The sequence below is a fragment of the Cnephaeus nilssonii genome (assembly GCF_951640355.1).
Source record: "Cnephaeus nilssonii genome assembly, chromosome: 12".
Lineage (NCBI taxonomy): Eukaryota > Metazoa > Chordata > Mammalia > Chiroptera > Vespertilionidae > Cnephaeus > Cnephaeus nilssonii.
Genome location: NC_137083.1, coordinates 37,524,917 through 37,541,141, shown reverse-complemented (window position 1 = coordinate 37,541,141; position 16,225 = coordinate 37,524,917). Strand labels below are relative to the sequence as shown.

The 16,225-nt window shown below is 36.3% G+C and overlaps 1 protein-coding gene across 2 annotated transcripts in view; it reads right to left on the bottom strand.

Moving 5' to 3' along the window:
- Positions 1-16,225, bottom strand: part of MAGI2 (membrane associated guanylate kinase, WW and PDZ domain containing 2) — a gene marked incomplete at both ends in the record, with an annotated part of 1,165,889 nt that overhangs the window by 408,154 nt on the left and 741,510 nt on the right. For both annotated transcript variants that reach the window (XM_079785522.1, XM_079785523.1), the window contains one exon: positions 8,971-9,183. In XM_079785522.1, the coding sequence (XP_079641648.1) occupies positions 8,971-9,183 (213 nt within the window). The remainder of the gene's footprint in view (positions 1-8,970; positions 9,184-16,225) is intronic.

Genomic DNA, 16,225 nt, shown 5'->3' with positions numbered 1-16,225 from the left:
GGGTGGGCGGCAGGGGATGTGGGTGGCGCCAGGCCAAGGCCCCCACCCCACTGGTTTCCCCACACACAGAGGGTGACCCGTGGCAGGGGCGGGGCCGGTGAGTGGGTGGAAACAGCCAACCTCTTGGTCCCTCCCTGCAGCTGGCAGGCTCTAATCGCTCAATGGTGAACGGGGGAACAGGGAGTGGGGGGGGGGAGGGCGGCAGGGCTGGCTGCCGGCAGCCAGGGCAGATGGCCCTGATCGCAGGCCAGGCCTAGGGACCGTACCCACACATGAATTTTGTGCGCCGGGCCTCTAGTGTTAGTTATATTGATCCAAGTTATAATTGTATTGTCGGGTGGAGGGGCAGACAGACTGTCCGAGCATGTTGTTCATTTCACTGCTAGAGGCTGGAATTCTTAGAATTTGAAACACAGGCTCTTGTTAAAGGAGCACTTCAGTGTAGATTCTTGCACAAGAGAAAAATATGATTGTAATTTATTTTTTATTATGACCAGACTATTGATTATATACTATAATCAAAAGTGGAGGACATGCTGTCTTCAGAAAGAAAACAGTCATGCGGTGGCTACTTGCATGCTGTGTAGCCATTTAATTGAAAGTAGCCAAGATTGTAGCTTATTGCTTAAAGTGTGCTGTTATCAATTTTCCGAAACCTTCTAAAATGAGAAGTGGAATTATAATGTGAGTGCTAAAATGTTTTCACATTGAATGATTAGTGAATTTTTGCTCATCATTAAAAAAATGACTACTTTTTTAATGTTGTAAAAAATGCAAATGGACCAAATTCAAAAGTACAGAGGAAGTAAGTGTAAGTAGGTTTCCTTCCTGTTTCTACTCCCAGTGCTCCAGCAATGCAGGTAGCAAAGGTGATTATTTTTCTGCTCCTTCAGAGTTGTTTTTATGTACATTGATTACTTTTAGTTGGTGTTTTCTGACTCCTTAATTATCTTTTAGTGTTTCTAAGTTCTAAAAAAAATGCATTATAAATTTTTTATTTGTTATGAAATTAAGGAGGGGTAGTCCTTAAACACGATGGCAATTATATATATTTTTTTTCTGAGATGTTAACAAATACTTTTATTATTTGAGGCCATGAAAGAAACACAAGTCAAGAATAAAATATTAGAATTAGGGAAAATTAGGGTAATGACTTTTGAGATGAAATATCAATTGAGGAAAGAAATTCCTAATCCTGTAAAGAAATTACGTTTTATTGGTGATATTTGTAACATAACTGGGTCTCACATATTTAGTGAACTAGCCAAGAAAATGTAATTTACTAAGAAATAATGGTCAATACCTCAAAATTATTTTTTATCTTTATCAAAACACACAATTGGTTACAAGCTGCATGGAACACTAAAAGAACACTAAAAGACTGGAAGATGAAAAAAATCCCAAGATATAAAAAAAAATTAAATTGGAAAGAATCACTGGAAAAAATGAGTAGAGGGAATTATTTCCCATTAACAGGGGAGAAGCACTGCCTTAATTAGTATATATTCTTCTTCCTGCGATATTTAATTTTTTAAACATTTTAATAAAAGTAGGCTGAAATAGGGCAATGAAATGAATCCTCACAGCTTTGAAACTGTATATGCTGCATAATTTTTATAATGTAATGAATTCTGAAGATATTTGTCATATAGAAACAAGTTCCTCAAATCCTCAACTAACTTTGGGGTGAAAGAAACTGATATAGCATTCAAAGACCAAAGCAAGATATGAAATATAGGACATGCATGTATAATATCTTTTAGGTCTTGCTTCAAAATTCTGAAAAACATTAAGAGACTACACTATATGAAGCATAACATCACCTTTTTAATCCTAGGAACATCAAAGGGGCTAAAAGAGAAAAGGAAGAAGACTTAAAAATCTTGATTTGGATAACTCAAATGCTATTCTTTGGGGCCAAATTGAAATCTAGGTATTTCCTGAAGAGAGCAAGAAGTCAATTAATGGGAAAGAGATAAGGGCGCTATTCCCAAAGATGGAGCGCTGTGGGAGGAATGAGGTGCAGATAGACCTTGTCGAAAGACCTTCCCTCTTCAGGGACAAAGGCCAGCCAGAAATAAGTGGAGGAATCTGAGACTTCGCCCTGAAATTATAATCACTTCTACGAGGAGAAATATAAGGTAAGAAAATAGAACACGGGGTGAAAATCAGACCTAGAGAGAATGGATGACTATAATTAGAAATAAGCTGAGACTCAACTAGTCCACAGGCTTTCTGTAAGTGCTGCTCAAACCTGAATGCCACCCTGGTTGTCCTCGTTCCACATTCCTCGATCATGCATCGAGTCCTCTCTCACACATCATATGACCCTTCAGAGAAGCAGAGAAACATTCCACAAAGGCTGAGTGCAAGATCCAGAAAATGCCGAATCAGTTTGGAAGGCAAGAAGGGGTTCAAATAATGCAGAGCTTTCAGTGTAATTGCAAAGTGAGTCTGCCTTGATTTAAAGTGGCATGCCTGAAACTAGTAGTGATTTCATTCCCCCCCTCCCAATGGTGTAGTTATAATTACTACTATAGTTCACACCCACAAATTCCAACGTGATTATCTTGTTACTTTAAAATCGCACCTAGACAATAAGAACATTTTACAATTACAGCAGCTGTAACTTGCAAATAATTATTTTAAGAAATGATAGAATGTCTCCCATTTAAAAATGGAATGTCTAATTTACAATAGCCCCAGAAATTTGCCTCTCCAGTGGAGAGATAAAACCCAGTGCTGTGTCTGGGAATAAGATCATAAAAGTAAGCCCCCTAAAAAAGAAAGCATATAAATCTGAGTGGATACACACATCGCAGTCTCTGTGAACCCACAGGAAAATAAGCAGGGGATGGGCGTTGGGGTGGTTTCAGAGTGGGCTATTATTCGCAGGAAAACAGCGAGATTCACTACGGAGGGCATAATTCTTTTGACAGTGACAGGCCCTCATTCACAGAAGCAGGACTGATGGTGCTTGCACAGTCAGCGTGCCAAGCGGCACAGGACCTGGAGGCAGGACCCTAATGGTGAACTGAGATCATTGCTGAGGACACTCGGTGATCACATAAGGGGCACTCTGTTTGCTCTCTGGGAGTTGCAGTTCATTTGCACTAATTGCAGGCGTGGGGGCCTGGAGAAGGCAGCTCTGTGTACACATACTGTATTCCCTTTGTTGGAGAAGGTAGCTCTCACGGGCCCTGTTCCTCCTGGCATTGTGTGTGTGTGTATTAACCAAGAGATTTAGCTGCCTTTAAAATATATGTGCATTTCTAATTCTTTGCACAAGGCTTACTAACAGCTTGGTGAGGGGAAGCTACAATATAATAGTGAATTACTTTCCGGAAAACTTTAGCAGATAATTCATGAGATAAAAAAAAATCCAAGAAAGCTTAACCCAATTCCTGTGGTTTACAGGATTTGCTTTCCTTCAGAAAAGTTCAATCTTATAAAAAAAATTTCTACTTATCTACTAACCACTGATCTATTCTTGCTATGTTCACAGTTAGAGAGATTGGATAAGTCTTATCTATAAGACTATATTTTAAAATATATACTTCTGCATAATTTTCTTTCATTTTCAAATAACTTTTTAAGAGATGTAAGATCAGAAAACTCATATGTTTTGAACTTAGAAACACTGCATGTTGAATGAAGACATGGAATAGTATGAAATGAGTGTGAAATGCATATAAGCATGTTAATATAGTAAAACTTTGACATTCTCTAGAGGTATGGTTAAAAGATAAAGATTTTGTATAACCATTGGACACAGACAATAGTGGTGGTGAAGGCCTGGGGTGTGGCAGGGGCTGTGAGGAGCAGGGGGACAGAGTGGTAAAATAGGGAAGACACCTTTAATACTGTCAAAAGAAGTAGAGTGGTCCTTGTCTTAACAATGATTACAGAATGTCTTGGGATGCAGACACACGTAATATGAAAAGTTACCTGCAAGTATTAGGCTAATCAGCACCTTCTAAATGAATGAAAAGTGTAAACTGTACTGCAATAATTCAGAGATGAACAGTGTCAACTTTTCATGATGGGAGTCAATAAGTGATTTATAGGGAATATAAAAAATTTTATTGAATTTGGAGAAAAGAACAAGGTTCAAATAGGTGATAAAGGCCTTATCAGGCAGGTGGAGGTATTTATGAGAATGGAATGTAGAGAAGAGAGTTGGGGAGTGATAGGAACCAAAACTAAGAGAGATGTTGAAGTCAAATGTGGGAGGACCTGAATGGTTGCTCCCAGAATTTGAAGCAGCAGAAATAGAAGCTCATTTAAGTTTGAGAAGGAAAGTTACATGACCAAGTGCAGGTTCAACAAGCTTTAATTGATCAAGGAATAACAGGTAATTTGATGGAGATGGAGCCTGGAGGGATGTAGGTCAGTTAGGAGACTGTGCTGCACAAATGAGGTAAGAATCTAGGATGGGGCAGTGAAATTTGGAAGAAAGAGAAGAAAGCTAAAGAACTAGTGATCTTTCATACTCAATAATATATATCAAGCCAGGGGGAAAAAAGAATCAAAGACAACTCTTAGCACCCAGCCGGCATGGCTCAGTGGTTGAGCGTTAACTAATGAACCAAGGAGGTCACAGTTAGATTCCCAGTCAGGGCATATGCCTGAATTGTAGGTTCGATCCCCAGTGTGGGGCATGCAGGAGGTGGCCAATCAATGATTCTCTCTCATCATTGATATTTCTATCTCTCCCTCCCTCTACCTTCCTCTCTGAATTCAATACAAACGTTTTTTGTTTTTGTTTTTTTTGTTTGTTTTAAAGATGACTCTCAGCTATCTGGGTAAAAAGAATTAGAGGAATTAGGTAAAGGACTTTGTGAGTTGGTTTGCTTATTGGTTTTATAGAAGAGTTTAAGTGGAATGTTGCATTTAAGTTGAGGAAAGGCTTAGGTGGGGCAGTTCAGTGAGTAGTGGTTAGAAATATGGCCCTAGAACATAAGAGAGAAGTGAAGGCTGCAGGTAAATCTATTTGAAGCCATGGGGCTGGATGTCAACTCTAACAAGATAAAGATGTCTAAATATAGGTGAGGTTAATATCAAGGGAAGGTTTTCTAGGCATATGAATTTTAACCACCAGTTTAAAGACAGATTCTCAAAGAGGTTGTAGTATATATCATCCTCGCAAGCATAGATCTAACATCACTGCCAAGAACCCAGTGAAGGATGAATATAATAGAATACAATGTAGATGAAATACACTGAGCGGCACAGTAAATGATTTACCTTATGGAGGCCAGGAGTCACTCTGTCCTGAGCATGGTTAACAGCCCAGGATAAGTTCAGGTATTCGGTGTCCAGATCTCAAGCATGCCACTAAATGAACTATTACCTTAGTTAAGCACCTTCAGCTAAATTTCAGCATCTCATTCATTAAGTAAATACTATAATTATGAGATTAGAGATCATATATGTCAGAGAGAGAAACATTTCTGGTTTGAGATACTGAAAGATCATTATATGTCTTTTCTAGGTGATATGAGCTAAATCCATGTGTCTGATTAATTTTGAGCAAAAAGGAGAAACCTAGCATAAAATGAGTATTCACATACTTTATGTGAGTTTTCATTGAAAATGTTCATAGAACTTCATGGAAATGTTATATATTTAAAAGTTGTCACTGACTTTACATAGAAATGATATGAGAGAAAAAGAAATACATAGTTCTAGCTATAACCTAGAGTTCAAAGGAGAAATAATGACTAAAATGAGTAACAGAGGTAAATTGAGGACTCCTCTAAATCCTTTATTTACATAAAGAAAATAGGTGGGGTTTTTTTTGTAAACCATATAAAGGGTTAACCATTGGTCGGTTTGATGGTTATGTACATACATATATCATAAAAACTAGGAATTTTTAATATCTACAGAGGGAAATAAGTTCACTTATACATGACTTGGTAGCTAGAAATTTATAATGCCACTTTTAAATATGTACAGGTAAAATAGAGGTCATGTGTTTACTATTGCTCACAAACATATTTGTGCTTCTATTTGGTGATATACGTTTCAGGATAGCATAGCAGCTAAGAACATGGGTTCTGGATTCAGATTTCCTATATATGAATTACAGTTATTGAGCAAATTATTTAACTACAGTGCACCTCAGTGTCCTAATCTGTAAAATTGTACCTAGCGAATAGGACTGTTAGGAGAATTAAATAACTTAGACGTACAATGAGGTTAGGGAGTTCCTAGGTCATAGTAAGCATCCATATGTTAATTTTTATATTACCATTATTATAAAATTTTTAAATGAAATAAAATTGCATTGGTAAGCTTTTCTCAGTCTTCAAATGTGCCTCATTCATTACACTACTTATACTCTTGAATTGATGTCTGATATTAATTGCTATTATAGGCTCTTAGTCAATATATGGCACTGTTAGCTAAGATTTAAGCAACAGTTTTCTCAATATTGTTTGACATGCACTGTACCTGGTAAATGTGTAAGGGAATAAAACAGAGGCAAGCCAAAGACCCTGTCTAGGAAAAATATGTGGTAAGGCTTGAAAGGTGCAGAGTTGGGTGACTGTATCTGAGAGGAGGACAAAGAAAACCCTGAAAATGACACTGAATAAACAAAGAAAAACAAAGACATTTCAAAGATGGGAGTTATCAATAGATTTCAAATAAGGGACAATGGACCAATTTTCTGGTTTGGGGCTGTTTCCTCCATCTTTGAATACTGGGTGAAGAGCTGTGTAATTTACACGTGTGGCATCTCCAAAAATGAGAAAGAAAAAGACATATAAAGGCCACCTGTCCATTCAGGCTCTCAGAGCCACTGCTGTGGCATCTATTGATTATCCAGAAATCTCAGAGTTGTCCTGGACAGTTCTCTACCATCTTCAGGCCCAGAGGTCCAGAGACAGTCATGCAGCTAGGGTTGGTCAAGAAGAGTTTAGACCAGTTTATTTTCCTTGGGGCCCTTAAAGAGTTCCTAGCCATAAGAAAACCCCATTCCTCATGTCTACGGTATGAATAGAAGGGAATGGTTCAGTCTAGATTCACTATGCCTCCCAATTAAATAAATTTCTAGTTTAGAAATCTGTGGATCAAGAATATTTGATTTGCATTATATATAGTGGAAATGAAATAAAAACCAATGATGCAGGCCTAACGAAGATAATACATTTTAATTATTAGGTATTAACCAGTAAGAAATTTTAATTATTAGATGTTAACCAGTAAGAAATTCTGTAACTGCTCTTTAACCCCCCCCAACTTCCTTTTTGTGTGATTACTGCTTCTTAACTGAGCTGTGTTTCTTTCATCAAAGATCAACTTATAGAACTGTGTACAATCAACCTAATTTAAATCTATTACATGATGGAAAGTAAATATTTTGACAAAGGTATTTCAGAATTTTAAAAAAAGAGAAGGTATGTAATTTCTTGAAAATTAGCAGATCATTTAATAATGAACATATCACAGTATGTACTTCCAGTGATCTTTAGCATTTATAAATGACTGCTAGGCTAAGAGATTAAGTTGTTAACCAGTATATTAATGAATTAGGTTATATTTCTCGAAATAATCAAGATGAAACCACTTCTTAAGGTTTTATATTTTGATTGGCACAAATTAGATTTTGGTCTCCCTATGATCAATGAACATCTTATAAGTACTATGAACAAAGGAAGGTAAAAAATAAGCGTATGAAACTTTTCTTTGATAAAAATAATTGAGCATGAAAATTCAAATACTATGTCACTATAGAAGCAGTAATATTATAAACAAAAATACAGACATCAAAGTAGTTGTAGGGGATATATTAAGAATAATATGCATGCAAGGTGAATGTATTAACATTTTTTTCAAGTGGTTTAACTTAGCCCTTAGATTTTTAATGCCCACTGAATATCATTATTTAAAAAAGTAAATAGCCTGGCTGGCATTGCTCAGTGGTTGAGTGTCAACTTATGAACTAGGAGGTCACAATTCGGGCACATGCCTGGGTTGCGGGCTCAATCCCCAGTGGGGGGCATGCAGGAGGCAGCTGATCAATGGGTCTTCTCATCACTGATATTTCTATCTCTCTCTCCCTCTCCCTACCTCTCTGAAATCAATAAATTATATTTTAAAACTAAATAAATAAAACAAAACTTTGGAAACTTACTCCAAATTAAGAGGCTAAGAAAATGACATGTTTTTTTGTTGGTAACATTTAATTATCAATAATATTATGAAAGAAATATTTTACAGATAAAAATTTGGCACTCTATTAGTAATAAGCCTAAGAAAATAGCAAATCCATACCTTGCACAAACATACTTTATATCTATCTAGTATTTTTTTATATATGTGATATGATCATAAATTAAAGGTATAACAAGTCTTCTTTATTCAAGGGTAGGTGCCTTCAAAATGTCAATGTATAAAAATGCATTCTTCTATATTGTCAGATTGGGTGATAAGGATGGGCAGATAAATACATGGCATTATATAGCTGTAGTCATTTTGAGGACTGTATTCATTGAAATTGTTAACTAAATCACATGACACTACCTCTATTTATAGATTTGCGTGTATAGTAAGATTTCTAAGGATAGATTTTTATCTACTGTAATTAACAAAGACCTCAGAACTTTACACAATCATATTCATGACTTATAACACCTTTTAAGAGGTTTAAATTATTCAATATATTGCCATTAATATTGAAAAGTGAAACAAAAAACTAAGGAAGTTGATGAATTGCTTGATATGTCAAAATTAAAACTAACAAATCAGATACAAGAATCATGTCCTTTTCATTTTATATAATCTCTCCCTGAAGATAACTGTAAATACACATCTGAACATATATATGTGAATACATGTATATGAATATATATATATATATATATATATATATATATATATATATTTGAACATACAGATATCAGATATATTTAGTTACATCTGAAAGAGCAGACGAACCTATAACAAGTGTAAATGACTAACCTGGTGTTACTACTCCATTTCCATTGACCACAGGCCTCTCCTCCTCTTCCTCCTCAGGAGGCTCTATACTTGCTTTCTCCATGTTGCTCACTGATTTATTCCTCTTCCGTTTTCCTTCCGCACTTGCAGTGGCTCCCGGAAGTATCTGGTCTGTTACATTTAATAGTAATGGTGCTGGTTCTGCTGGAGGCTTTGGGGTACCGTAGTAATTATCTGCAAAGGGCACCAAAACATTATGCAGTTAAACATTTTTCTCTACCATGTACATAACTTGTAAAGAATGACACATTTGGATCCTATTTTATACATATATATGTTTTTTATACATACACACTCATCTATGAAGTTTCTATCTTTTTTGATCTTCATTTGTTGCTCCTATCGTATCAAGCTTTAGTGGTTTATATGGATCTCCCTTCATTCTCACCTTTGTGCCAAACCAAAATATAGTCTTATTATTGATCTCAAATGGTACAGCACAATTTCAAAATTATTTAGAAATTTTTGATAACAGGCCTTGATGGAAATCTTTTTAAAAAATAATGATGTCTGCCCGACCAGAGGGGCTCAGTTGGCTGAGTGTCATCCTGCACACCAAAGGGTTGCCAGTTCAATTCCCAGTCAGGGCTCATGCCTGGTCGCAGGTTCCGTCCCTGGTTGGGGTATGCACAGAAGGCAGGGGATCAATGTTACTCTCTCACACTGATGTTCCTCTTTCTCTCTTTTCCTCTCTCTAAGCATGTCCTTGAGTGAGGATTTAAAAAATAGATAAAATAAATAAATAAATAAATAAATAAATAAATAAATAAAAAATAAGTCTGAATAAAGGTATAGACATATTTTATTTTTTAGCAAACCTCACAACATTCTGGAAAGGCAGAGCACATTGTGCTCTTCTCGAGCTTTAAGAGAGCTCTGGCTGCTGTCCTTGATGTGCCCAGCATCCTTCTCAGAGCTGTAGCTACAGGCCAGTTCGGTGGTTTCCATGGCTGCTGGCAGTGGGCATGCTGCCCTCGTCCTTCTTCAGATTTTCCATAGCTCCATGATTGGAGCTATGAAATCATGTTTCTCCCATTCATCTAAGAGACTTCTTGAAGAAGGAGACTACTTCTTATTTCTCTCCATAACAAGAGTCTGGCACGTAGTAGGCATAGAATAAATGCTTACTAAGTGAACATTTTTATATACGTAAGAAATTGCTTTATTTAAAATTGTCTAAGATTTTGATGGATAGAGAATGTAGTGGTGGTTTTTTTTTTAATGTTATTCTTGTATCAACTTCAAACTCATATTGGTGTTTTAGTTAATTAATTGAATAATTTTTGCACTCATTTGCTCACTCACTCATTAAAATATTTATTTAGTACTATATGCCCAGGCACTCTGGTTATATCTGAGAGAAAATGAAATGATGAATAATATAACCCTTGTCTTGTAGAGGCTCCAAGGTCTGGTGTGGAGCACAGGCACCCTTGACATCAAGCAGATAAGCCTTAAAGAAGGAAACAGGACTGAGCACTGCAGTCGAAGAGGCACAGAGGAGGAGGCAGCCTATCTGCAGAGACCGCTGAAGGCAACTGGGAACACTGTGCTGAGACAGAAGCAACACTTAACCAGAAGTCAGAAGTCATGAGTTCTAGACTTGGCTTTTCTCTACAACTATAATTCAAGCAAGTTGCTTAACCTTAGTAAAGCTCAGTTTCATTATGAATTGAACACTTGTTATAATCACCTGTGTTTTGGGTTGCAAACAACCAGAACCTACTCTAGTTAAAGTAAAATAAAAGGGAGGTACTGAAAAGATACGAGACGGCTAGTTGAGGGAAGAGGCTGAAAAACCTTGGGGAAAATGGGCAGAAACAAAGCAGTCCAGTTGGGACACCCAAATTGCCTCTGCTGGCCCTGGACCCTGAAACACCCCTGGCCCCCACAGCCAGGGATAGAGCCTCGGTGGGAAGGAAGCCCAAGCTCTTCTCAGGAACTCTAATTGGCTCATTTTTGGAAAAACTCTCAGGAGGGTCTCTCATTGGCTGAGCCTCAGTCAAATAGGAGCCCTTGAGCTGCCAAGTTAGGGCAGGACAGTGGCTGCTCTCCTTTGATTTAGGGAGATGGAGGTGGAGCCCTACCCTCCATCCATTTTACCTCAGGACTCTCCCCAGAAAGAAGGGTGGGGGATGGTATGCAAGAGACAAATGCCCATCATACTCCTCACTGGGTTGCTGTGAAGATGAATGTCTGAGGATGCATGTATAAACTGTAAAATTACAGCGGTTTTAATGGCAGTGTGAACCGCATGCTGGCACAAAGTAAGCTAATATTCAGAAGGCTGGCTGTGCCACTCATATTGTTGCTCATTTTCATAGAGAGTCACAGTTGTAGAGTAGTACAAGGAAAAAAAATAGTATTACCATGTAAAGCGATTCTTATACATGTAGAACTTTTATACGGAAGTCTGCAAAGTGAATGATACACATTTTGCTAAAGGTTACTTTCTAATTTGATTTAGAGCATTTAAAATGAATCAGACCCTTAAATGTAATGAACAGATTTTGAGGCAACAAAAACTGCTAGTTTCTCCCTAGAAGTCTGTTATTGTATTTCAGCATCCATAAGGGCTAGCACCATTATCCATGGTACTGCTGTGCTTGCTACGCTTTCAGTAGAATCTCATTACTTTTTATCTAATAAACACATGCTGAACTAGTACATATTCCTGCATGCCCCAATAAATATTATAATTTTAAGTAGCATTTTGAAACCTTTAATGCTTTTAACATATACACTGAATGGCCAGATTATTATGATCTCTGAACGCATAATAATCTGGCCACTCAGTGTATATTCTATGTAATGAAAGGCTAATATGCAAATTATCCACTTGACCAGGAGTTCGACCAGCAGGCAGGCTGGCCAACCACCCATGTCCCCTCCCACTGGCCAGGCTGGCCGGACCCCACCCATGCACTAATTCATGCACTGGGCCAATCATAATAATCTGGCCACTCTACACTAAGACAAATAGATCATATTTTAGTATTTTTCCCCAGTTTGTCTTTTATGTTTTAAATTGCCCCAAAGTAGAAAAAGAACCTTTTACTAATTAGAAATAAATGCATAGCTCAGGCTAAACATAAATATTAAGTAATACATGTTGTTGAATATACATTGTTAATTAATTATACCTATTGACATAATGTTATTATAAATTACAGAGTAATATCCTCTTTCTAAAATTTGATTTATAAAAATAATGCTTCAGATTAAATTTTAGATGTAAAACAGTCTGAATCATTAGTTAAGATGATCTTTATTAGCAACAAGAGGCCCGATGCACGAAATTCGTGCAAGGGGCTTGGCACCCGCACACTGCCGCTTCGTCCGGAAGGTCGTCCAGAAGGATGTCCAGTCTAATTAGCATATTATGTTTTTATTATTATAGGTAATAATGATAATTTAAAAGAGGCACTGAAATAACCCATATAATTACTACACTTGAGATATATAGTTCATGGAGAATAAGGTTTTACTCCAAACACAATGCATACAACAAGGAAGCTACAAATACCTACACCAACTTGAAGAATCGGCCAGGTAGTCAGGTAGTTAAGTCACTGCAATAGTTCCCTGATGTAACTCTATACAAATTCATATTCTAAGGTGGTGTGCCCTTTTCAGACACAAAAGTAAATAATTAAACACCAAAACTATTTTCACATATAATTTGGAAACACTGTCTCAACTAAGAATGAACTGCCTCTATGCATAGTGCTAGCATTTAGCAAACCTAAATATCAAAATACCATAATATAAGGTGTAATGTTTAACAGCACAGATCATTATGAGATAAACCTGATTTTGAATCAGGTGTTCTGCTAATCTGGCTGCCTCTTTATATCCTTAAATTGACCAAGTTAAAGTGGGATCGCAGGGCTACAGGATGACTACAGTCACAAAAGCAACTTGACTACTACTATTACCATCATCCCCACCCCAGTTTACTGAGTGGGACACTGTAATGGGTATTTTAACTATGCACTTGTATCAAATGAGGATTAGAATAATTCTGACCACACAGTGCTGTTGTAAAGATTAATGATAATGAAGGGATCAGAATAGGTGCTCAATATATGTTGGCTAATTTTGGCATTTACTGTATTTATCACACCACAGTATTAAATCACTCTGTCTCTGCAGTTAAATAAAAATGGAGGCTTTAACAAAATTAAACTGTTAAGCTAGTCAGGTGGCTCAGTTGGTTGGAGCATTGTCCCATGAACCAAAAAGGTTGTGGGTGGGTATGGAGGCAACCGATAGATGTTTCTCTCTCTTTCCCCCTTCCTCTCTCTCTGAAATCAATAAAAACCTATCCTTGGGTGAGTATTAAAAATTTTTAAACTATTTCCCTATATTATGCAGGAAGTAAGTGGAAAACCTGTATCTGATTTAAGAACCTCATCTCGTTTCAAAATACTCTATTGCCTCTCAACAGAAATATGTGATAAAATTTGCACCCTTCACAGAGCTGATGCTAGAGGACTTCAAAGCCACAACCAATGAGCACAAAGGTATTGCTTTCGATAGGGAAAGGTAATAATTGCTACCAAATCTTAACCCTTTGCACTCGCTTGCTTTTTTCTCAATTCCTTTATCCTACTCGGGATTTAATTTTTTAAATACCCCAGATTTTACAAAGCGCGGCAGTAGAATAAAAAACTGGAGTTTCTTTTCATACAAACTTATTTATTTGGATTTTTTTATATTTCAAATTATTGATACATTCAAAGAGTATAAAAAGAGCTGCTACCGATGTTAACCGTGTCGAGTCACACTCGACATCCGAGTGCAAAAGGTAGAGCAGGGACATTTTAGGTGAAAGTTTTCCTCCCTTCTTCAAAAAATAAGTGTGTGTGTGTGTGTGTGTGTGTGTGTGTGTGTTTGAGGTGGGGTTGTAGGATTTTCTAGCCTATTTTTCACTGCCATTTCTGAGAAAAGACTGACCTATTCATTAGCAGTTTCATGTAAGTTTAATATGAAATTCATGAACTTTGTTGTTAAATATGATGACAAAATAGAAATGATATAGAAAATTGTTTGTTTACTTCTATTAGCATTAGTATAACCTACATAACCTTATTTTTAATCAATGTCTGTAAAATAAAGACATAATTATTTGAGGTACTTGATTTATTCTTCAGCTTTTTAAGTATTTACAAGAATGGATTAAAGATAAATAAATAGTTATTGCCAAGTGTGCATGAACCCATTTCTAGCATTATAAACGTAAAAAAGCTTTCTAGGAATTAGGAATTTGAATAAAAATAGTCTATAACACATCAATAATTGGTTTTATAATAATAATAAAATATTAGTAAGTGCCCATTTACACTGGACATTGTTATACTAATTTCTTGCAAAGGGAGAGAGACTAGAACAGTTTATGTTGTTATAAACTAAACCTGCCCAGACAGTCCTTGGAAAACCTAAGCCATTACCCACTTTTAGGCAGATCCATTCCTAAACCATCCAGAAGAGATGAAAAGCTTTGTAAGTAACTTTCCATTATTACACTTGCAGAGTATCATGGAATCCCTCCTCTGCTTTCTCCACACTTGTTAGATCACATAACTTCTTCAAAAAGTCTTAGCCTAAGTTTTAAAAATAATATTTTTGTCTTTCTTCTAACCCTTCAGGTTTCTCCCCTGATATGGTTTTAACAGTGAAGCCAAAAGGAATAAAAGAATAGGAAACCATTTCAATGAATTATTATACAGTGTTCCCTTTTCTATAGCCTACTACGCTTTATTAAAGGATAATAGATACCAAAAGAGTACTTTTTAAGATGCAACATATTATTTATGCCTTAAAGTTCTGATATTATGAAAAGGAGAAAAAAAACTAGTTTATGTATGAGGATATGTAAAAATTCTAGTAGTAAACTGAAATATGTTCACCTATTTCCAACAATTTTTTCCCCTTTAAACATGAGTAGTTTTCATAATGGAAACATGTGATTTATTATTTAACTCATTTGGCTTTTCAGTAGTTGACTCAATGCTGAGTGTTTCTCCAGACCTTTGGGGATATAATAATAACATGTGTAGGTTTTATATCAAATAACCATAGATCTTTCATGTGGCACCCAAGTAGACATGGGTTTTAGAAAGGTAATGGTCTTATCTTCGACATACTTACAGATTAAGGTCTTGACCCACATTTCTCCTCATCTCAGTGCTTGTATTCCCATTTTGGTAACCAGAAAGAAGCAATTTTGGATAATGGTTTAGTAGAAGAGAGATGATTGCCTACACAGGGACTCTGGGCATGCAGACAACACAGCCCATCACTGGGATCCCCAGAGAGCTTGAGAAAATGTCCTTGTGTTGGAAACAATCTGTGGCAAAATTTAGGAGGTTGAAAATCTCATCATTTGTTTCTAACAGTTTTATAAATGGAACAAATCGATTGATACTTGGCCTTCTTAATGGCACCTGGAAAACTGTCTCTGACTTTAAAGAGACAGAGAAGAAATTCATAGTTCCAGACCCACTCTTGATTAATTATGTTAGAAAACCTGTCAGATCATAGGTAAACAATCATTTTTATCCACATCAGAGATTTCATTTTGTATGACCAAAAATGGGTAAATCATGAGAGGATTCTAAATTCAAACATGAAGACATGCACATTACACAAGGGATAGTAATGAGTTAAATTAGTATCAAAATCATCATAACTCCAGTCAGCCATGGCAAGAATCACAGTCATATGGCTACAGAGTTGGTGAGGTAGAAATTCTATATACAAAACAGAGTTGGTAAATGTAACCTAGAAAATATGCTACTTTTCTAAAATTACACTTCCTACAAGAAAATAAGAGCTCAAAGTCTCACTTTAGAATGCTTTTGTTCAACTGATTTAAGTTATTTTTGTAAACAGCTCTGATACTTAAATTTGGTCTCCCCCCAAAAGCTATCATTTCCTCATCATGTTATAGGTAGTTAGTAGCTTGAAATAAGATATAAAAACTCTCTGACCTCAAAAACATAAGGTCTTTTTCTCTTGTGGTGAAAAGCATTCATCTCATATGTGTCAGGAATAGGAAAAACATTTTGTCACTAATATCTGTACTGAACAGCAAATTGCTAAATTTTGTGAAAATTGTTGAATGTGACTTTCAAAGTGTGCACAATTATGTAAACTATGTGAAAGTTTCCGTTTTTCACATGCAGAATTGAATTATTCTGTAACAAACCTC